This window comes from Trachemys scripta, chromosome 5 (genome assembly GCF_013100865.1).
Source record: "Trachemys scripta elegans isolate TJP31775 chromosome 5, CAS_Tse_1.0, whole genome shotgun sequence".
In the NCBI taxonomy this organism is placed as follows: domain Eukaryota; kingdom Metazoa; phylum Chordata; order Testudines; family Emydidae; genus Trachemys; species Trachemys scripta.
Window position 1 is genome coordinate 126,238,535 of NC_048302.1, and position 24,645 is coordinate 126,263,179.

General features: G+C 42.5%; 1 protein-coding gene across 4 annotated transcripts in view; it reads right to left on the reverse strand.

The window, feature by feature from the left end:
* Positions 1–24,645, reverse strand: part of LOC117877770 (charged multivesicular body protein 3) — a 58,460-nt gene that overhangs the window by 25,548 nt on the left and 8,267 nt on the right. For 2 of the 4 annotated variants that reach the window (XM_034771242.1, XM_034771241.1), the window contains 2 exons: positions 15,604–15,719; positions 10,058–12,089 (listed from right to left, as the gene is read on the reverse strand). The exons of 1 other annotated variant lie outside the window; for it this stretch is intronic. In XM_034771242.1, the coding sequence (XP_034627133.1) occupies positions 10,517–12,089; positions 15,604–15,719 (1,689 nt within the window). In that variant the 3' untranslated portion in view covers positions 10,058–10,516. Of the gene's footprint in view, positions 1–437; positions 589–10,057; positions 12,090–15,603; positions 15,720–24,645 lie in introns of those variants that run through there. One more of the 4 variants, XM_034771243.1, reaches the window with a different exon arrangement.

Consider the following 24,645-nt stretch of genomic DNA (forward strand, 5'->3'; position numbering starts at 1 on the left):
CCCAACCCCGGGGCAGCCGCCCCTTCACACACACACCCGCATAGCGCCCAACCCTGGGGCAGCCGCCCCTTCACACACACACACCCGCATAGCGCCCAACCCCGGGGCAGCCGCCCCTTCACACACACACCCGCATAGCGCCCAACCCCGGGGCAGCCGCCCCTTCACACACACACCCGCATAGCGCCCAACCCCGGGGCAGCCGCCCCTTCACACACACACCCGCATAGCGCCCAACCCCGGGGCAGCCGCCCCTTCCCCCCCCCCCCCCCCCTCAGCCCCCCCCCCCCCCCGGGCAAGGTGTTCGCCCCTTCCCCCCCCCCCCCCCGCAGAGTCCCTGGCCCCACCCCTTCAGCGGGGGCCCTGCCCTTAAGGCGCCCTTGTCCCCCACCCTCCCGGGGAACTTGGGAACGCGCCTTCTGCCCCTGGGCCATTACCAGCTCCTTGGGCGGCTTCTCCGGCGTTTTCCCGAAAAGACCCATCGCTGACCAACAAAACAGTGAATTCTGGCCCTTCCGGCTTCCCGTCCCCTCCTCCACACGCGGGCGGAGAGCCAGCAACAAACATTGCGCAGGCGCAGCTTACCTCCCGCCTCCTGCCTTGTGACGCGAGGCTCATTTGCTTACCACTGCGCGTGCGGCCACAACACCGCTGCCTACTCTAAGGGGAAAACACACCTCAGGCTTCTGCCTTTGCGCATGCGTCCCCTTTCCTTTCCCCCGCCCTCCCGCCGGGCGTCTCGGAGGCGGCACTGCGCGTGCGTCCCTCCTTCCCCTGGGCTGGTGATAGGGCCGCCCTGTTCCTCCCCTTGGCCGCCAGGGGGCGTTAGCCCAGGCTGCGGCTGAGAGAAATAGAAAATCCTGATGGAAGTTGCGGTGGATGGGGAGAAGGGAAAGTAGGTAGACAGCAGAAGCCACACGTGGGTGATGCAATGACACACTTCTCCCCGCGTGTCAGCCCCGTAGCCGGGGTTGCAGAGCTGACACAGAATTTTCCATAGGTCCAGGGCTGCTAAGTCCCACGGTGATGATCTAGCCTCAGGCAGGTAGTCACACCCTGCTGCCCACGTTACACCCCCCTAAGCAGCTGTCACAGTTCAGGGCACCTGCATTCCCCCTCTAGGGTCCTGCGAAGTCCCCTGTTTCAGACTGCAGCCTCTCCCACTCTCACATCACTTAGGTGGAGGCTGTGTATCTCTCTCCTTCCTGATCAGGATTTTTTCCAGGCTGCATAGTTCCCTGCTTATTCTGAATTCCCCAGCAAGTCAGACTGCTGAAAAAGACCTGTTCTGGCTTTTGAGAGCCTATAAAATAGCTAATTGCCCACAGTTAAGCTACCACACCGCCCTTGCTAGGCAAGTACATTTATTCTTAAGGAAAAAGCATCACAGAGAAAGTATATCACCACAATAAGAGAAGCTGTATGCATACTAATAAGCTTACCTGGGATCAACCCACCTTCAACAAGGCCACAAGTTTATAACAGCTGTTAGCTCAAACCAAACACCTCCTTAACCTGTGAGTGACTCTTTTATACAGTTTAGGTGGCATATGCAAATGTATCCCAAAGAATTCAGCCTTTTGAAGCTTCACCCTGAGACAGGGACCTTTGTCTGCTGATCACCTATTACATGTGGACAGCTATTGCAATTCTCACTGGGGGTCATTTAGCCCCAAGATGTAGGGTTGCCAACCCTCCAAGATTAATTCCTGGAGACTCCAGGACAAAGAGTAGATCATATGACGAAACCTCAAGGAACACAAAATTGGCAACCTTAGTTGTGGGGAGGGAAAGAGAAACAAGCGCAGCCCCATCCGCCCACTGCATCACGACCTGTGTTGATATGAACGGCATGTGTCAAACACAAGCTTACAAACAGTAAAAACACATACAAGCAGGCATTGGATGTATTGTATCCTTAAATTTTAAAATAAAAACAACCTTACGTGGCTCCCACGATTTTGTTCATTCTTACCTCTTTCCTGAAGGCCTCTGCCACATCCCCGCACCTCTGTGTCCCCCTTCCAACACACATGTTTCACCTTATGTATCCCCCCTGGGGTCCTACCAATCATAGGTCTTGTGTCTGTTCTTCCCCTCTACCCTCCCCCCAAAACACTAGGGCCTCTCTGCACCACTATGCCCTGCCTCTGGCAGGGGCTGTGGGCAATGACCCCATCCCTGCATTCCACATTAGGGTCTACTGCCATCCACCCCTTCTATGATAGCAACTCTCTGTGTTCAACACCACTTCTGTGCCAGGGGCTTCTTACATCTCTCTACCTTCCCTTCTGCTCCCCCCAAGGGCTCTGTGTCCCCCTCTCCTGACCACTGGCTGTTTATGACCCCTCTTTGTCTCTCCACCCAGGGAGAGTCAATATCCCTAAGCAGACAAGTGTCTTCTACCTTTAGTCTCCTCCTCCTCCTAACAATCGGCTGTGGTGCCCTCTGGAGTGCCTCTATTCTATCCTGCACCCGAACACCATTATTTGTCATTGAATGATGAAGCCTATGTTTAGGGAAGAATCCTGTTGTCTTTAGATACAGATGTAGTCCATTAACAGCAGTTGGACTACTTGTTTAAGGAATAGTGAAAAAACGAGTACCTGTAGCATTGTTTATACAGCACGACGCTGGTTACTGTAAAAGACCACTGCTAGCAAAATGGCATAGTGCAAGTGAAGCAAATGGAGCACTCCCAATTTACAGCAGTTGGCGATGTTCCTGAAGTAACTTACAGCCTGCGCCTGCCATTGCTCCAGCACCTGTGTTGCCTCTTGCGTGCAGTCTCCTTTACTTTCAATACAGTCTTGCAAAATTATTCTCAGAGCCAGTGACTTTAACAGACAATAAAATCTCATTAGTGTTTTCATTACCATCCACCATCATGAGGAAGCACAGGCAAGTGTACAGAGCAGTAAATTTTGATTTTTTTCCCCGCCACTTCAAACAGAATGGACCAAATTCTCCCCTCAGTTGCACTAGGGCAAGTCCATAGAGGCAACCTGAATTGTCCCAGTTTAAATTAGAGCAAAATTTGGGATATTGCTTTTGAAGAGATGCTGTTAGGATAGGTCTCTTATATGGTGTTGGGAAAGGTACCTGGGGCAAATCCTCATCCTTGCATCAGCCCCTTTAAGCCACATAAAAGGGACTCAGCACAGCATAACAGAGACTGTAGAATCATAGAATATCAGGGTTGGAAGGGACCTCAGGAGGTCATCTAGTCCAACCCCCTGCACAAAGCAGGACCAATCCCCAGACAGATTTTTGCCCCAGATCCCTAAATGGCCCCCTCAAGGATTGAACTCACCACCAGTCTGGGAGGGGCTTAGGATCAGGCCTCACTTATTGTGTATATGCTGAGTTGGCATATCAGCTAAAATAATTTGCTCAGGAGATGGTGGATGTGGGTGTTTATATCCTAGATGTCTTATAGTTGAATAAGAAAGAAAACGGTAGCTATCATCTTACCCTCTTTTCCATAGCTCTAATCTAACTTGAATTGGACAAAGTTGCACAATTAAAGTATTATATTTACTGTATATATCACTTATCCAGAGACTGCACTGTGCTTTACAAGACAGCCTAGGACTTGTCCTATTTCACTAATGTGGAAAATGAGGCACCAAAGGGTTAAAGTGACTTGCCTGAAATTAAACAAGTTAATGACAGAGTTGGGAATGGAAACCAGGATTTCCTAGTGCCCTGGGCCCTCACTCTCACCCCTAGAGCAGGCTTTTTATCATTTCATTTCCTCAAGGAATCTTTGTACAAGAGAGAGCAAGGTTTGGTCATATTTGACCCATTTTCTATCTCCACTACAATAGCTAAAGCAGTGTATTCTGAGGAGCTGATCTGTGTCTTCCTACCTATTTTAGGGTTTTACACTACAGTAGTAACGGAGTACCTTCTGCATAAAACAGAGTGATGATAGCAAAGTCTCTAGTGGACTAGTAAATTTGATCATTTAGTTGTTACCTATGCACACACCAGAAATACATGATAGGGGTGGTACAAAGGTTTTAACACCACGAGTTTGTCATGGGTACATTACTCACACAAAGCAAATGCTATGAGTCAGTTATGCCGCTGATCCCAGTTGAGTGCAATAAAACCTTCAGGCCACACCATCATGTATTCTGTATATGCCACACGTATTACAGATGAGCTATTTAGGAATATTTTAATTAATTCAGCCTTGTACAGGAGCTTAGGATATCCCTCTTTTGGCATTAAAATCACGCACTTTACCTTTTAAATAATTTTCTCTGTTAACCTGTGCGTAGACCCAGATTGTGTGTCTTGGTGGGAAAACCCATGGAAGGACTACATTAAAACCATGCAATTGGCACAGTAGTATTTTGTACATAGAGCAAGCAGGGGAAGTAGTCCTCCTAATGTTCAAGATGGCAGGGCATCCTCAGGAAGCCATGCTGCTATGGCCTCTGCTGTGTATGCCTGACCCTACTGCCCCTCCTCAGTAGGGGGCTGATACCCAATGGGAGATGGTTAAATTAGTGGGTCTCAACCAGAGGCACATATGCCCCAGGGATACACAGAGTTCTTCCAGGGGGTACATCAACTCATCCAGATATTTGCCTAGTTTTACAACAGGCTACATAAAAAGCACTAGTGAAGTCACTACAAACTAAAATTTCATGCAGACAATAGCTTCTGATACTGCTCTATATACTAGACACTGAAATGTAAATACAATATTTATATTCCACTTATTTTATAATTATATGGTAAAAAATGAGAAGGTAACAGTAAGCAATTTTTCAGAAATAGTGTACTGTGACATTTGTATTTTTATGTCTGATTTTGTAAGCAAGTAGTTTAAGTGAGGTGAAACTTGGGGTACACAATCCTGAAGGGGGTACAGTAGTCTAGAAAGTTTGAGAGATACTGGTTTAAATTAACAGATAGTTTAGAGGTCTCACATTGCTCTGCCACTGATATTCTGTGTGGCCTTGGGCAGGTCATTTCACCTCTCTGCCTTAGTTTATCTGTAAACTGTGGAATACCTACCAAGATCACAGCATGGTAGAGAGTGGTGGTTGGGAGAATTAGTTAATGACTGTAGAAGCGTTTGACCATGTAAAGCAATACACAAGGGCTAAGTATTACTAAGCAGTGCGGTGAAGCAATATAGGATTTTTGGAACAAAGTAAAAGAAAAGGGCATTAACCATCCTACTCTAATTACAGTAGCTACATATCATTATACTTACCTTCATTATTTAATTTCCAGAACAAGACCATTTAACACTTACAAATATTTATCGTTCATCTCAGTCTTCTTCCTAAATTTTACCCAGTATGAACAGGTATTTTCTAGAGAAGAGTTCTGTTCATTGTTAGGAGTATTATTTATTCCAGTGCATCCGAGCTAGAAGAGCAGAAGGACATTCTCTCTGGAAGTCTCTTGCACCTCATTAAGCCTATTGACTGAGTAGCTCAAAGTTGGTCATTTTGCATTTTCACTTGTTGAACTCTCAGACCAGCCTCTTTCAGACTATAGAGAATAGGACACTGCACTTCTAAGACCCTTTTCACCCAAGGATTTCAAGACACTTTACAAATATTAATGAAATCCAACTGAACAAAATACTTAACTACCCAAATTGTGCCAATCTTATTTGTTTGATACTCTCAGCCTTTCGTCTGTTCTTGTGTCTTTTAGATTGTAAACACTGGGATAGGGAGTGTCTCTGTGTTTGTATAGCATGCAGCATAATAGACTCAATCCTGACTGCAGCCTTTGGGTGCTACTGTAACAAGAGTTTAATATAATAAATGCTTTTATATATAATATAATAAATTGCCATTGCTTCTTAGCTGAAACGGCCAACGAGGATACCAAATGCAGTGGTTTCTGAAATAGACACGTGTCCACTATGAACTAGATTGAGGCCATTAATTTCACATAGGTAACCAAACAGACATCAGATGCCAAAGATTTGAGTCACTATCTACTGCTCATGATCTAGAGACCTACAGCAGCAAGACTTTCTCTCATTACCATAAGTCATTCTAGTAAAACTAGTGTGTCTGTGTCCTCTATATGCCTCCTTCTGACTGTCCAAGCTATTGGCTTATTTCTCAAATAGAAATAGATTTATACAGCAACAGTGAGCATTAGAACAATCTTTGGCTGAAATGGACATCCACTCACTATTGCTTGCAAATCAAGGACAGTACCCCTCCTCCAACAAATATTGGCCTCAGATTTCACATTACATGACAACTTTCTGTAACCCACAGTGTACACTTAGCCCGACCATTACTGTAGTAGTGTTGTATAGAACTGTTCATCTTAGGAAAGAGATTACTAAGGAGGGATATGATCGAGAGCTATAAAATCCATTAATGATGTGAAGTAAGTGTTATTTATTTATCCCTTCACATAGCACAAGAACCAAAGGTCACCCAAAGAAATCAACAGGCAGCACATTTAAAACAAACAAAAGGAAGTACTTCATCACACAACAGTCAACCTGTGGAACTTCTTGTCATGTGATTTTGTGAAGGCCAAAGCATAACTGGGTTCAAAAAAGAATTAGATAAGTTCATAGAGGATAGGACCCTCAATGGCTATTAGCCAACATGGTCAAGGCCATAACCCCATGCTCTGGGTGTCCCTAAACCTCCAACTGCCAGAAGCTGAGACCACACAACAGAGGATGGATAAACGGTTACCCACCTTTTTGTAACTGTTGTTCTTCGAGATGTGTTGCTCACGTCCTTTCCATTGTAGGTGTACGTGCACCCACGACGCAGCCGGAGACTTTTGCCTTAGCAGTACCCATAGGGCCGGCTGTGGTGCCCTCTGGAGTGCTGCACTGGTATATCAGGTGCCGCCGGCCCTGTGCCCTCTCGGTTCCTTCTTGCCAACAACTCCTACAGAGGGGCAGGAGGGCGGGTAATGAAATGGACATGAGGAACACATCTCGAAGAACAACAGTTACAAAAAGGTGGGTAACCATTTTTTCTTCTTCGAGTGCTTGCTCATGTCAATTCCATTGTAGGTGACTCACAAGCAGAATCCACGGGGGTGGGCTCGGAGTTCACAGTCTTGCAGATTGGAGTACTGCTCTGCCGAAACCAGCACCAGCCTGAGCCTGCTGGGTCAGCGCATATAGCGTGAAGCAAACGTGTGGATGGACAACCAAGTTGCATCACGGCAAATTTCCTGGATCGGCACCTGAGCGAGGAAGGCCGCCAATGACGCTTTCGCCCTAGTCAAATGGGCCGCCACAATCACTGGCGGGGGCACCTTCGCCAACTCATAACAGTAGTGGATGCAGGTCGTGATCTAGGATTAGATTCTCTGGGTAGACACTGGGCAACCCTTCATCTGATCTGCGACAGCAACAAACAGTTGCACAGACTTATGGAATGGTTTCGTCCTCTCTCTGTAGAAGGCCAGTGCCCGCCTGACATCCAGGGTTTGCAGCCTGCGTTCCTCATCTGTAGCATGAGACTTTGGGCAGAGGACCAGAAGATATATGTCCTGACCAGTATGGAACTGAGAGACGTCCTTGGGCAGAAAAACCGGGTATGGATGCAGCTGGACCTTGTCCTTATAGAAGATCATGTAAGGGGGCTCTGACGTGAGCGCCCTGATCTTGGACACCCTATGGGCCAAAGTTATAGTGACCAAAAAGGAAACCTTCCAGGAGAGAAGCAGAAGGGAGCAGGAAGCCTGGGGCTCAAACGGGGGTCCCATGAGCCTGGACAGCACAAGGTTCAGGTCCCAAGGAGGGACTGGGTCCTGGGCATGCAGGTAAAGACGTTCCAGACCTTTCAGGAACCACGCTATCATGAGATGGGCGAATAGTGACCTGCCCTGAAACAGAGGATGGAAAGCCAAAATGGCCACCAAGTGCCTCTTGACTGAAGACAGCAACAGGCCCTGGAGCTTCAGGTGTATTAGTCCAGGACGTCCTGCAGGGGGCCCTCTTCCGCCCGGATGTGGCGATCCGAGGCCCAACACGTGAACTGCTTTCATTTTGTTACGTAGGTAGCCCTGGCGGAAGGCTTCCTGCTGCACAGCAGGACCTGCTGGATACCAGTGGAACTCTGCCGTTCCTCCCCACTCAGCCATGCAGAAACCAGGCCGGCAGGTGCAGCGCTGCCAGGTTCGGATGCAGCAGGTTCCCATGGTTCTGGGACAGCAGCGCCAGCTGAAGAGGCAGCTGCAACGGGGTGGCTGCTGAAAGACTCAGCACCTGGTGAACCAGTGCTGATGAGGCCATGCTGGGGCTACAAGGATGACAGTTGCTTTGTCTTGCTTCACCTTGAGCAGGACTCTGTGGATTAGTGGCATTGGCGGGAAGGCGCACATGAGCACTCCCAACCACAGGATCAGGAATGGTGTTCGACAGGGAGCCCTTGTCCCTGCCCAACAGAGAACAGAACACGTGGGACTTCCTGTTTGTCTGGATGCAAACAGGTCCACCTGGTGAGTCCCCCACCTGTGGAAAACTAGGCTGACCACCTCCGGATGGAGCAACCATTTGTGGTGAGATGAGAAGGTCCTACTGAGGCAATTCGCCAGGACGTTCTTGGCAGCAGGCAGGTGGGCGGCCACCAAATGAATGGCGTGCCGCACACAAAAATCCCAGAGGCTGAGCGCTTCCCGACAGAGGGCTGAAGACCTGGTGCCGCCTTGCCTGTTGATGTAGTACATTGCAGCTGTACTGTCCATCAGGACCTGCACACCTTGCCTACGAGGTGGGGCAAGAAAGCCTGGCATGCTAGGCAAACCCTCTGAGCTCCCTGAATTGATATGAAGGGCTAGGTCATGTTGCAGCCAATGGTCCTGGGTGTTGAGCTCACCCCGATGGGTACTTAACATAGGGAAGGGGTTCTCAAACTGGGGGGTGATCGTGAGGTTATTACATGGGGGGTCGTGAGCTGTCAGCCTCCGCCGCAAACCCCGCTTCACTTCCAGCATTTATAACAGTGTCAAATATATATTTAAAAAAGTGTTTTAATTTATAAAAGGGAGGGGGGAATCGCACTTAGAGGCTTGCTGTGTGTCACCAACACAAAAGTTTGAGAACCACTGACATGTGACCATATTTCCCTATAGTGAATACGGGACACCTGGTAAAATTAGTCGTATTCAAGCAAGTTCAACAGCATTCAATCAGAACTATGCAGTACAAATGTTCAAATTAACATCAAGTTGACTGAGCCCCTGTTAAAAAGAAATACTGCATAGTTGCATTCTTTTTATTTACCTTATCAAAAGTTATCTTTTGCATTGAAAGTTTCCACGCTGGATTTTCAGCTAGATGATTTTTGACACGTGTAAACAAAATACCTTCATCCATTTTATGCATCAAGGTTGTAACACCTACACTTTGCCACTATATTAAGCACCCATCCTCCCCACTGCTGCCCATACTGTACACACAGGAAATAAGAAACAGTTGGACTTTGACATCTCAAACTTGTTATTTAAATAAACAGTATTATAAAAAGTTGTTTTGGTTATTATTATGTGACAATGCTATGCCACCTAGGACAGTGGATCTCATACTAAGCTCCACATGCCCTTATGGCTGGCTGCAGAATGAGACACAAAGGACCAAGCAATGGAGGGTTATGAGGGGAGAGAGGGAGATCCTCTGTCATAGACCTTTTACAAAGTGGTCTGCAGAATGAACTGCAGAACAGCACACAACAGCCAAAAGCAGGCTCAGAAATGCTTACAAAAGGAGAACTCTTCAAGCCAGGGACACATTATCTTCCAGTGTTTGGCAAGCATCTAGCACATTTTTGGAACTACCACAATAAAACAAATTCTTCCACCACCAGAAAGATGATCTATAGGTCTTGCTCCAAGTCTGAAATAGTAGTGAGTTCAAATGGCTCCGAGTGAGATAAGGAGTTGTACTTGCTGATTTTTGCATTTTTTCTGTACACAGAGACAAAAGTTTGCATTACGTTTTTATTGGTCTCCACAGCTATGTAAGACTGGTGACATCTGTCGCCACACGCACAGGATATTTATCAAAAATAATATTACAAATCTGCAGCCGTCTCCTTTTAAAATAATTTATTTTACGGATTTATTTTTAAATGGTACGGTCGTATAACATACATTATTCAACAAAGGTGTGCTGAGCAGACGCTAAAAGAAGAAACTCAAATTATGCAATTATCTCAGATTAGAATTTCAAATGTTCACCCAAACCCTAACTTGTAAACTTTTGCTGGAATATACTTTTGTTGTAGGCTTGATCTTTGAGCTTACAAAAACTGCATTAAGTTTCCAAATGTTGTAGAGGAAAAAATAATTAATTGTATAGTAAGTATGCATTCAGTTTCAACATACAAGGCAACCAAATGATTCTGTCATTAACATTACCATCATGTATATTTTAGTTCACTGCACTAACATTTAAACTAAAACTTCAAATCACAAAATCTTTAAGTGACTAACATTTAAAAGGCAAGCTGTATTATACTTAAAGCTTACAAAGGACATTAGTACACAGCTAAGATGGGGTATCATTTGACAAAGGCGGATGATGTGTATATGGCTGCTTTTTCTTATAAGAAGCCCATCTACAAACTGGGCAGCAATGTCGCCCCCCAGCTAACCACATCACGATGCAATTCTGATGAAACACATGACCACATGGTAAACCCATTAGCAGACATCCATTTTCAAAATTCTCTAGACACACAACACATTCTGTACAGTGCAACATATTAGAGGGCCAGGCTGACCAATCTGGTTCCATGTCTTCTGTAGTGCTATATGATCCATACGACCTTGCTTTCCTTTCATATGGCTCGTTATGACCATTTTTATTGGCACATGAACAGATCTCAGCATTGCACTGAGGCTCTCCTTCACTGGGACTGTGAACTGTACTTAGCTCATCCTCAGATACTTCTTTTTCACCACTCAAGACATCTTTGCTTTCACTGTCTGAGTCACTTTCACTTTCTTGAGAGGCTTCCAACATTTCCTCTTCAGAATGGATGCCAAGACATTTAAACCGCCACATTGGTAAACTTTTTATATAATCAGTTGGTATCAGAGGGTGAAGCCATAAATCAGGGAAAGCTAATCGCTCTAAGAACAAATCTGGGTCTTCGTCCCAATCGGATTCATAGGGGAAGTGTTGAAAAGAAGCGATTGGGTGGAACAAGTAGCTGGTGTACCAGTCCCACAGACTTGACAGCCATTCCAAGTTATTGGCATTTATTTCATCATTGTTGTTCCGTCGTCTTTTTTTCTCAAAGTAATCTACTAGTAAGCCATGACCCAGGTAAGTGCTGAGGAATAGGGCTGGGTGTGATGAGTAGAACATCCAGTCAGCTCTCACCCACGAAGCCAAAGTAGTTGTATTAGAATACCTGAAGAGTTTTAAACTATACTCATAAAAACTATCTAAGTAAGGTAACTGCAAAAAGCCCAACACAGGTAGCCAAGAAATAATTAAGAGAGAATTATACGTCCCTAAAGTGCTTATAAGAACCACAAAACGCTTTATAGTAGCACCTTGTGTGATAAATAGGTCCATCCAAGCCATCAGATTAACCAATACTAAGCTTAAAACAAATAAATCATTAACTTCAGGTTGTATTGAGCGCAAGAAGGAATCCATGGCTCGTAGGGATATAAATTCACCAGTCTTATTCCCATACCTGTAAATTCCCTCTGGAGTTCTAAGTATGTAGGATGGGGTCTTAAAGATACCAATCTCCGCCATATGACTCTTGTTGTCCCAGTTTTCTACATTCACAAAAATAAACTCAACTCTTCCAGTAAACTTTACACTGAGTGCAGAGAAGAAAGCTGGAGGCTGGTCAAGGTTAGCAAACAGGTATATTTTCACCCGATACTGGTCACTTTTGTTCCATTCTTCTTTTAAATGTTCAGAGTTGTAGATAGTTTTGATCCGAGAAGCTGCATGGGCTGTTATCCACTTGAAAATGTGCTCAGCTTCAATTTTGCGTCCACTGTATTCTTTAAGCATCACTTTCCCCTTGGAGGTACTGGTTTGTGGGACTGACATAATTAGTGTGGATCTCACCCAGCCTCTTCTCCTGCAGTATCTGCAAAGAAAATAGTGGATAAGACTATGGAGTTTTATGTTTCTAGGTCAGCAGTCCTTAAATTTTGAATGCAAGTCTGATGATTATCAGAGGCGCTGAGCACCTGCACACAGCGAAATAAATGGGAGGTGTGTGCCCTCAACACCCATGGAAACCTTTCCCCACTCCCAGAACCTGCTGTTATAATTCTTCTACTTTCCTACATACTTCACAAGGGTGCTGTGGGGTCTTGAGAAGATGCATAAAGCACTGTTTATGAGGAAAGTGCTAAATAAGGGTCTATTATAAGTAATAAAGTCATGTATCACTGATATTGAAGTTCTTATAGTAGAACTTGAAGAAAAAAAACGTGCTCACTTTCGAGAGGTAAGTAGAAAGCGTTAATTTTAGAAGTGATTAAGTTCCTAGGCCTTCCAGTTGTAGAGATAACCTTTACAATGTAAACAGATGCAGCCCTGCTTTCTTGACTCTGCAAACTAACCTCCTGGGTGCTTCTGTTGTTATTCATAGCTTTGTCAAGCAGTAGCAGAGTGAAGTTAGTCTGTTTCACTGCTGCTTTGAAGAGAGAAGAATCATGTAATTTCACTCTTTGGCTTCTTGGCAAAGCTATGAGCCACAGAGGCAGGTACTGAAGCTATTCAGTGGGGTGGAAGACATAAAAAGAAGCACTGTTAAGGGAAAAGGAACAGAGGCATTCTGCCAGGAGGTTCTGGACTGAAGTTCTACAAGAGAAAGCTTCTCTGTTTCCCAGCTGGCTGAAGGAAGGGAAGAGAGACTGACTTCAAACAAACACCTACTAGCCCATGTTTGATAAAGACTAAGCTCCCAAGAGGGTCCACAGATAACTCCCTGGCAGATTTCCAAGAACCTTTTCTAATTCCAGCAACTATGGGGCTGACCAGACCAGCCAGGTGTTGTTCCTGGAACTCACTAGTGACCTCTTCCCCCACAAACCTTTTGTATCAGCCTAAGACTAATCAGTTTAGTTAGCAGGTGTCTGATAAATTTTTCAGGACATCTTAAAAAACCAACAATAACTATAAACACAGCCATCTGCCTCTCTTTCCAAGCCTGACAAACAAGTTCTGCAAAGGAATAAAAGCAGGAAGATTAGCTCACTATCCAAATAATCTATTCCCTTTCTATCTATAGTCATAGTTTTGAGCAATTATTTTTAAATGTCCCCATATAAAAAAATTAATTGCTGCCACCACAAAAAGAAGTTAACATTAATTTTTTGAAAGGGCCACAAGATATTATGCCAATAGCAAAATAATCTTAACGGATGATGATGATGCTGGTGCTCTTAGTGGGAGTTTCAACTGTTGTCTGATGAAAATTATTCATGAGCATTTATTCAGCAAGACAAAAAAGTCTAAAATACAATGTTATTTTTAAATAAAGTCTAACTTAAAGAAACAAAACTAATATTTGATCACAATGTGAAGACTAGTCAGAAATTAAGTACACAACTAGATGATCTAATGGTCTCTTCTGGCCTTAAACTCTATAAATCTCTGAATGCTGCCTCTCATTTTTAAGATGTTTAAAGTAAAAAAAAAAAAAAAAAAAAATCATACAATATTAGCTTGCATAAACACTTATAATCTAAAATTTCTCTCATCCTATTCAGTTTAGGACTTCTGTAAACTTTTAGGATTCAGACCCTATAAGAATCATGCACACATATACTACTCTTCCTGTATATACTACTAAAATTCATGGCAAGTTTGTCTGTCCTCTGAAGGAAGTGACCACTGATGCCTGCTAAGTGATAAGGATTTTATTGGTTTTGCAACAGCATAGCAACAGCTGCTGTTGAAGCAGTGGAAACAGATTCTTCGGAGATTCTTCCACGTATAGTGATGTTCAAGAATCAGAGAGTCTCTGGCACATTTAAGAGCTTCGGTTACATTATGTCTACTTTCCAACAGGATACTATATGTTGTTAAAAGGGTGTGTTCATATTTACACATGTATGTACACACATTCCTCAGGCTCAGAGGGAACAATATCTATGTACATTCTTCTGAGAATAGGGTACTATTGTCAAGGTTCAAACAAAGGGCTTGTCTACACATGGAAATCCGTGCACAGTAAGCTAGGATGAGAGCCTAAAGTGCACTAGCTACTCCACACTAACTCCTCATGTGGACATTCTTACTGAGCCCTTTTTCCAATGTGCAGTGGTAGTCAAAAAAAACTAACAATGTTGGGAATCATTATGAAAGGGATAGAGAATAAGACAGAAAATATCCTATTGCCTCTATATAAATCCATGGTATGCCCACATCTTGAGTACTGCGTGCGGATCTGGCCACCCCATCTTAAAAAACATATATTAGAATTTAAAAAGGTATAGAAAAGGGCAACAAAAGTGATTAGGGATATCGAATAGCTTCCATATGAGGACAGATTAATAAGACTGGGACTTTTCAGCTTGGAAAAGATACAACTAAAGGGGGGGGGGGGATATGATAGAGGTCTATAAAATAATGATTGGTGTGGAGAAAGTAAATATGAGAAGGAGTAAATAACTCTTCCTTAACACAAGAACTAATAGGCAGGAGGTTTAATTCAAACAAAAGGAAGTATTTCTTCACACAACGCACAGTCAACCTGTGGAACTCTTTACCAGAGGATGTTGTGAAGGTCAAGACAATACCAGGGTTCAAAAAATAACTAGATAAGTTCATGGAGGATAGGTCCATCAATGGCTATTAGCCAGAATGGGCAGGGATGCAAAACCATGCTCTGAAGTATCCCTAGCCTCTGTTTGCCAAAAGCTGGGAATGGGTGACAGGGGATGGATCATTTTATGATTACCTGTTCTGTTCATTCCCTCTGAAGCACCTTGCATTGGCCATTGTTGGAAGACAAGATACTGGGCTAGATGGACCTTTGGTCTGACCCAGTATGGCCATTCTTATGAGCACTAAGAGTGCCTTTAGGCAGTTTAGCTTAATGCACTTCCAAAGTACATTAAGCTAATGTGCACAAAGGCATATTGGTGCACAGTAAGAGAGTGTCCACACAGGGAGTTAGTGTGGAGTAGCTAGCGTGTAGAGCTCCAGTGGACTTTCCCTGCCTATTTGGACAACCCCACAGTTAAAACACAGTGGCCATAAAACATATATATGCCCCCTTTTTCAGACTAAGATTTAGAGTCTTGTAACTAATAAATGCATCCAACATGGGCCAGATTCAGCCAGGCCATAAGTGAGCACAATTCCCATTAACTTCAGTCATGGCTATAAAACCAACAGATTCATTTAGTCATCTTTTCACACTGCTGTAAATATATATTTCTCTGATGCTGCTTTTAGTAGCAGCAATTTTATGGGTAATTTATGAAAATCATAATGGAGAGTTTTGAACATACTTTAGTGAAGATAAAAACCTGCAGGTAGCAGCCTTTTGTCGTGGCTACCTTTACAACAGAAGGCATTCCAGTTAGAATCCAACTGTACTTTAAGACATCTTACGGATTTAAATCATCCTTTAAAGAACATACCTGGGGTCACTGGAGCAGTTAAAAGTGCCTGTCCGTATGCCAAACCTTGATACTTTCTTCACCATTTTTTCCCAATGGACTTTACCCACAAGAGGATTTCTATCATTCGCTATCACCTATTGCCAAAGGGGGAAAAAAGCTTTAGTCCCAGAAACAAACTTAAATCAACGTTTTACGACATCTGCTCTCCTACAATAAAGTTCACTTTTAATGAAAACAGAAACCGGTTCATCCTCAATATTTCATTTCCTCCAGAATATACTAAAGATTTCATTCTGAAGTTTTGTCTATCCCTAGCTAAATGACTGTGTTTGGTAAGTGAAGCTGTAACATTGGTAGTAGGAGTATAATGGTTTCTTGCCAAGAGAAAAACATGTCAGGGACATGACAACTAATATAATTATTTGCTACATACCAAAGCTTCTAACATTTAATAGCAGCCTTGCAAAACTCATTAAAATTTACCAGCCCAGGTACAAAAATATGCTTGCTCTTTACCACAGTGAGGAAAATGTTAGTGATACATTACTCACCAGTCTCTCCTCTCTATCCCAATGAAAAACTAAAACCTACCCAAAAGAAGTTGACCCAGAGCAAGTAGAATTATACATAGCTGCTTTAGACTACACACAACCATTACCATATTAGACTCCCTTAAGCCATTTGCCAAAGGAGGCAATGCTGTCTAGTGATTAGATCCACAGATCGGCACCTAGGAATTTAATTCCAACTCTACCAGTCACTTACTCTAGGACTGTATGTAACTACTCCATGCCTCATTTGCAACATGAGGCTTCTTCCCCATTTGCAACATGAGGTTAATACTTAATTCACAGAGAGGTTCCAAGGCTTAGTTAATAATGTCTATAAAATGCTCAGAGCCTCTTTGATCAAAGGTGCCACAAATAAATGATTAAACACTCATCATCTGACTTATCAAAATCGAGGGAAAGAAAGAGAGTGTTAAAATACTGCCTGCAAGCTGCTGACAGGTAATTTTAAGTTATATGACTGATCACGAATCAATCAGTGTGACATTACAGTATCTACACACATTGCTTATTTTAGAAATGCTTAATATGCCCTAAAAGCTGACTGGTTGTCACTTTCTAAATGATTTCAGACTTCATTTTAAAACTCACGTTTGTCAAGTGTTTATTTTAATAAACACAGTAAAAGTGGTCCCAATGATCATCTGACCTAACAATCGGAAATTTCACACACACTGCAAAAGTTGCTATCTCTATCATGATTAGCCACCCTATGTTGCTCGTGCAGGAGGCTGCATAGTCATTGTGAGCAAACATTAGGATAATTGAAACATAATTAAAGATTGGATGGCCAGAACCAAAAACCCTAAGACAGCCAGAAACACTCTTCCATTGTATAGGGAAAAAACAAGGTTGTCGGAAGTCCAGAGGACAAATATATTTTAACATTACATAAAAGTGAAACACTACTTCACTGTCTCTCCCACTTCCATACTGCACTATACAATTACTTGTAATGACCGCCAAGAAAATACAACAGTCACTAGTAGGCGTCAGTGCAATTTGGCTGTTTGCACTGATTGCACCATTACAGCACAGTTGCATTATGTTCAAATGACAAAAAAGCTTCTCTGTTGGAATTGGTTATTTATTTCCTCTAGAGAATGAACACATTATTAGTGGTTTTAAACCATGACGGATCTAGTTAAACTAATTTACAACATGGTTTTGCAAAATAAAGTTTTGCCAGCACATCTTGGAATTGTGTCTTTTGTTTTGTTTTCTTTGTAAAATATTAAGATGGCAAAGAGCCATATATTGCAGCCACTCTGCACAGTGAACACCTGCTGACATCACTAGTTCAGTGCACAGACAGGGTAGGATTTTATCCTCTATGCATCACATTTCATGCTATACGTGTTCATAATCTGCAAACGGATATCAGTTTGAATGGGAATTAATGTAATAAAATTTACATCATAATAGTCCATTAGTGATTTAATGTGTCAAGAGGACCCAGTATGATAACAAAAGTACTGTGTTAACCAACAATCCTGTATATATTAAAGATTATATGCATAGTCTGAGTCTAAATACAGGTGAGAAGGGTTGGTTGAGGTTACACAGTCCAGATCACGGATATCTGTATATGGAAGAGAGAAGACAAATTGCTGACATGTAGCAACAAGTCAGGTAGAGTAGTGAGGCAACTTGGAGAGACATGATAGTCCAGTAGTTAGGGCACTAGCCTGGGAGATGTGGATTCAATTCCATGCTCTGCCACAAAGTGCCTGTGTGACCTTGGGTAAGTCATTTAGTTTCTCTAAGCCTCAGTTCATCTACAGAATTGAAGGGATAATTATTTTAAAAGATGATGAGATGCTCAGATACTATGATAATGGGTACCATCTATGTACTTGAAGACAGACCGGTGATCCCACTGATAAACGAAAAGTATGAAAGCAGAATTAAAGTTAGTATTGGATCGTTAATTATTTCCAGACTTCTGATGCTTAGGTTTTTTAATTACAACATTTTAAAAAACAAAAAGATACATGTCTATTATAACATTATATTAATATTCTAATATACAATAATATTGTTTTAAGATATTACTTAAAATTAAAACATAGAATTAATATAGGAATATACAATATGGCAACAATGTAAAATCCTGTAGATTTTGACAGGAAATTGCACAATAAAACTTGCAATACAATAGCTTTGTTGACATTGGATTAGAGTGAAAGGTCCCAAACGATTTCAAGTGAAGTCTCAATGAAAACGTGTCTCAAAATTATGGGGCAAAGAGACCAAAAGGCCTTTAAGAACAGATATTTGGATGAGTAAGGTATAGATGCCTGGAACAACATCAGTAGGAAGTGGCTCTCCCTTTCCCCCAACATGAAAGCATCTCAGACAATTGTGCAGCCAAATGGTTTCTCCATCATTAGCTAATCAGTATAGTTGCTACTTGCTTTGCCAATTGCCCTTATAAGAGTTTTTTTTTAAACTTTATTATTATTCCACTATAAGTCCCATACAAGTGTTGAAGGGTTTGATATAAGCCAATGAATTTGAGGAAATTAAACACTCCTACTGTCCAGATCAGCTGCTGTCTCTACGCAACATAGAAAGATCACTCCCTGTTCCATTACCCCAGAAATACACAAACATGAGTACAGCAGGGTAGCAGCATAAATTCTAAATTTCATTTCTGCTATTGGTTTAAGCCAGATATCCTTCATGCTATTTCATGCAGAGTTTTTTGCAGGTCATTATAATAATATCTAGTCCCTCATTAAATTTCCAAGAAGATGTGCAAACATCACAAGAATGTGAATGAAGGATCAAGCAGTTGACAAATGAAGACAAGAACCACATTTAATTATAAAACTTTGGTATCGTCTCCAGTACAGTATGTTATTTTAGCATTTTTGATTACTAAAAGATCCCCCCCTCCCCCACACACACACACAGTAGTTACGAGACATAGGATAAAAACGTTCTGTGCATTTGAGGCACAAGAGGGATTATGATGAGATGCAGGAGAGGGATTAGGTATATTTGGATACAAAAAACATTAAAATAAGATTAGACAATTTTAATGATAAATAATGCTTTCATCATATCACATAAGGTATAATGCATGCTAATTTAAAACAGGGTGGATTTGATTTAAATCATTATTTAAATCACTAGTCAGAAAGACTCGATTTAATCATGATTTTCTACATAAAAGTGCATTCTTGTTGGTTGTTATAACCTTAATACATATTCTTCACAACTCAGAGATAGATGAAGGTTTCATTTTTAGAGGTACACACTATACATTTTTAAACAGTGATTTATTTTGAAAACTTTTCAGATTAGTTTTACAGCTATATAAGAAAATGAATGAGTGTTTGGTTATTTCATTTACCAAAGGTAATTGAAGCAGATATTTATGAAGTCATTGGGAGGTGAACTATCTCCAATTCAACAGGTTAATAATTAATATTTGGATGATTTTCTTGCCATGCTGCATTAGGAGGAGAACATAAAACAATTTAAATGTCTGTCTGGTGATTTAACTAAAACAACAATGTTAAGTAGTCTGGATTTTTTTCCAATCAACAGCAAACATATAATATTTTAACAAAACAAGCATATGTCCCTCCTTTCTCACATTTATCTCCAGACTTCTTCTCCTTGTCCAGATCTATTCCGCCCTCAACAATCTTCTATTCATTGAACTTTTTAAACTTTGCACTTTTAGAGAGAGGTAAGGGATTGACTCTGTGAACACAAATTTGCAGAGGGACAATAGAGTTGAGGTCTGTTATTTCTCACCTCTATATATTATTTAATTTATTTATTTTAAAACATTTTTCCTGTTAACAAGCATGTTATCTCTGGAGACACAAATCCACAGTTTGAGAACTGCAAAATTAAGCAACTAAGCATTGATTAAAGTAAGTTAATCAAGTGTGTGACCCGGGTCCTAGTGGGGAGCCAGCTGTGGTCACTCAATTAGGGTGAACTGCAAAGAATGGGGCAGACAATCTCCATAAAGCTGGTGGATATTCCAATACTTAGATTCACCAAACCAGCATAAAACAGCTTCTTTATTACCTTACTGGTTACTCAGATGGTATCTTCTAGACTGAGAACTGAGTCCCATTGGGTAGATAGAAAGATTAACCTAAATAATCTATACAGAAGCCTGTGGAACCCCATAAGATTGGGTCCCTAATCCATGAACTATGGGAACTCATTTACAAAACTTTTCTTAAACATTACATGAATATATTTTTTCATAGTATAGAATTAGAATTTATAATCCCTATTCCATGAGGAGATATCTTTGAGCTATAATGTATCTATCTTTAGAAGAAAAAAACCTATCAAAAATTTTTTTTTAAATCATTGATTTTTATCCATCCTGATTTAAAATGTAGTACTTTATCAAGAACACAGGGTGACTAAAGCTGTTTGACTGAAGAATCCCAATGTTGTTGTAGCTGTGTCAGTCCCAGGATATCAAAGACACAAAGTGGGTGAGGTAATACCTTTTATTATTAACCAATAAATATATTAACCAATCTGATCTCTCTGGTATCTAGCTATGACTCTCTGAGTACGTTTCCCAGACCTGAAGAAGAGCTCTGTGTGAACTCAAAAGCTCGTCTCTCTTTAGGGTGACCAGATGTCCCGATTGTATAGGGACAGTCCCGATTTTTGGGTCTCTCTCTTATATAGGCTCCTATTATCCCCCCCACCCCCATCCCAATTTTTCACACTTGCTGTCTGGTCACCCTATCTCTCTTACCAACAGAAGTTGGTCCAATAAAAGATATTACCTTACCCACCTTGAATCTCTAAAGGAACCCAAAGCATTTTACAAACTAATATGGAGCCTACTTGGGGATCATTTCACCTATCTATGGTGAAACAGCAGCTGTTTGAAATAAATACCAACTTAAAAAAAAAAGGGGGACTGAACAGGGGTCTGACATCTGAGGAGAGTGCACTAACCACTGAGTTCTAGATATTCTGAAAAGGCCTCCCCCAGTCTCTTATGTTAAAGCTCTTCCGTTGTGGATAAATACTTAAAGACACTGGGCCAGAGAGAGAGAGAGAGAGAGAGAATGACTTTGTAGCCAGATGGTTAGAGCGCCCCCTTGGAGGATGGAGACCCAGGGACCAGTCCCCCTATTCCAATTACTCCAAGTATTTATATACAGTAGAACAGCTTCTACTGGAGACTAGGAGCCCTACATCAGAATATCCCATTGCTTAATGGTTAGAGCACTCTCCTGAGGGATGGGAGACCACCTGTTCAAATTCTTTCCCTGTTTCTGGCAGAGGGGTGAATTGAACCTGAGTCTCCCGCATCCCAGGTGAGTACTCTAACCACTGGTTTAAAAGTTATAAGATGGGCACCACCTTCTCCTCCTCTCCCCTCAGATTTTGAATGGGACCTGATCTAGTAGGCAGCCTCTGAGTATACCTACTGAATCAAGGGTGACCATACATCCTGTTTTGGCCCGACAGTCCCTTTTTTAAGCCCTGTCCTAGCTGTCCCGACTTTTTTTGGCAAAAGCAAACGCCCAGTTTTGTAAAAAAAGTGGGGTGCAGAGTAATGTGCGGGGGGGAGGGGGAGAAGCGGTGATGCCAGCCCCGCACAGAGTGGGAGACAGGGCTCAGGCAGAGTTCGAGCAAGCAGCAACTCTAGCCTCATCCTGACGCAGAGGAGAAGGCAGGGCTTGGGCGCGCAGCAACACCAGCCCCACGTGGGGGTTGGGGTGGAGTGGGGCACCTCAGGCTAGCCTCACCCGGTGTTCTCTTTTCCCTTTGGGAAATATGGTCACCCTAATCTGGCTCCATCTGCAAGTTAAGCAGACAAACGTCCATCTCCCCTGTTTGTGAATTGCTCTGGCGCTTAAGCAGGAGATAGGTGTCTGAATGCCTAGAGTGAGGCATAAGCATGCATGTTCAGAGGCAAAACCTTAGGTGATTAGGGAACTTTTACTCTAAGGCTTGAATGAGTTCCCTGGAAGTCTTGTGGATTGCAGTGGACTCTAAAACTGGAACTTAGGTGCCTAAGTACCTTTGTGAATCTAGACATAAAAGACTATTTCCATTGGAAAAGACGTAAGTGATATATAAATAACAGCCTTCTTTGTCAGAGTGGAGAACTTCTACTCAGCTCTCTTTAAAATGCAAGAACAAGAGAGCACCTGATTAATTAAAAGGCAAATATAAAAGATAAGACCTTGTGTGCAAAACACAAAAACAAGAACCTCCCAAAACACAAAAAAGCTTGGCTGAATAATGTAATGTGGCAACAAACAGCTTAAATTCAGAAAAGACTTCAACATTTTACATGAATTAGAACATCCTTTGCAGCTGCCCTTTGACAGTCCTTATTTCATTCTAGCTCTCCTTATGTTTTCATGCCATAAGCTAATCAGCAGCTGAAGCCTGGAAGTTTCCTTTTCCTCTCCACATTCATGGTATGTTGTTGTACAGGTATATTGTGAGGGTTTCACAACTTCCTCTGACACGTCCAACAATGGCTACGGTCAGAGACAGGAGACCTGATCAGAAGGGTTTTGCAGGTCTGTCCATTCATGGTATATGGCAGTAGTTAGGCCACAGACCTGACAACACATACATGATACTCAACATCGTTTAAAGAGGCATTTTATCTGTAGATGACTTGCTGTATATTTGAGAGTCATAATGTAACAATGATATTGGAATCACTCTCATGTCACCAGGCATGAGGAAATTCTACAACCTGTCTGCAGAGCTGAGGCTGTAGCAGGAGGGATAAGAGGAAGCGAGAGTGCCACACACCAATCCTACATCAACATGGTTATCAATATGGTAAACTGCACTGGCCTCAGCTCTTGGAGTTGCGGCTTATCTTCCTTGTCAACCAAAGAGGAAATGCCACATCAGCAGCTGGCAAGTGAGAAGAAGAGGAATAAAAGGAAAGAGGTGATAAGCTCATACAAGAGAAAGAATGTTCCTGCTCCAGGGACTCCAAGGAAGCTCCCCGGAGAAGTACCAGGCACTTTGACATATGCAGTGATTGAGGAAGGTGAGATTGCTTGTATTGATGTACATTATCTTGGATGCTTTGTGTAAGAGTTTACAGAAAAACAAGGAGCATAGCCACAAAATACTTGACATTTCTTTGCATACTGACTTTCATCTGTTTCTTCAAATGTTTATATTGCTGGCGCTAAACAATACACTCAGATACAACTCACAGATAAACCTGTCTTAAGTGAGCCCTCACTTGACCAGCCTTTGCACCCACCAGTTTCAGGAAAAATCTAACATCTCCGTACTTTTTCTGTGCCATAGGAAAGACTCCGGGGGGGGGGGGGGGGGAATCCCAGCTCCTTTCTGTTTCCTAGCAATTAGTGCTAGCAATGTGGGGGAAAAGAAGGTAGGCAGGGGCCGCTCCAGGCACCAGCGCAGCAAGCGCATGCCGGGGGCGGCCTGGCGGTCGCAGTGAGGGTGGGAGTCGGGTGGCCTTTGGCGGCATGTCTGCAGGAGGTCTGCTGGTCCCGCAGCTTCGGCGGCAATTCGGTGGCGGGTACGCTGAAGCTGCGGGACCGGCAGATCACCCGCAGAAACACCGCTGAATCCGTGTGACTGCGGATCGCCCGCAGGTGTGTCACCGAAGGCCGCCTGACTGCCATGCTCGGGGCGGCAAAAAACAGAGGTAGGGTTGGCATCTTCCCTGGGCACTGCCCATGAACACTGGAGCCCCTATTTTTATTACTGATCTGTACCTAGAGAGTTTAGTCCTCTGGCTATTAGCTGTCTGGTTAAATTTTCAAGCCCTACACATATATGGCTCAGAGTGGCCAATTAGATGGAGAGGAGCAGTACAGATTGATCAGATAAGTTAGGGGAGAAAAAAAGTATGATAGAGATTTGAGAAAGAAAGGAGACACAGAAAATATAGGGGAACAAAAAGTAGAGGCCACAATGTAGAGTAAGAAATGTGGAAGGGAGGGGAGGAGAGAGAGAAACACAATGAAAACAGTTCAGAAAGTCATACACCACAAGCTTTTACTAGAACAAAAAAATGGAGAGAAACCAAGAATGGAAAGGAGATACTACAGCTTTCTTGCTTTTATTCTGTAGGACTGGGCAAATACTATTTAGCAAACATGCTATGCTATTCAATAAGCTGCACTGGATCAAATAATTTATTCGATGATTTTTATTTTGCAGTAACCGTGACCAACTCTATAGCTGGTCAAATATTATTCAAAAATACCAGTTATATTCAAATAATTATTTCTAATATAGTCTACTATTTGATCAGTCATAGTAATAAAGAACAACATTTTTAAAATGTATTAAGTAAGCTGATGAATAATACGTTGCAATCAAATTCAGTATGCAATTGACAGTACACAATCAATTTTATTCCTTTAAAATTGTTGGTGGTGACCTTTGGGAAGGTGGCAACACACATTTTTTTATCCTGGCCAGTCGGGGTCAAGTACATTTCCCCCCCAAATCCCTATCTTTTCCTACT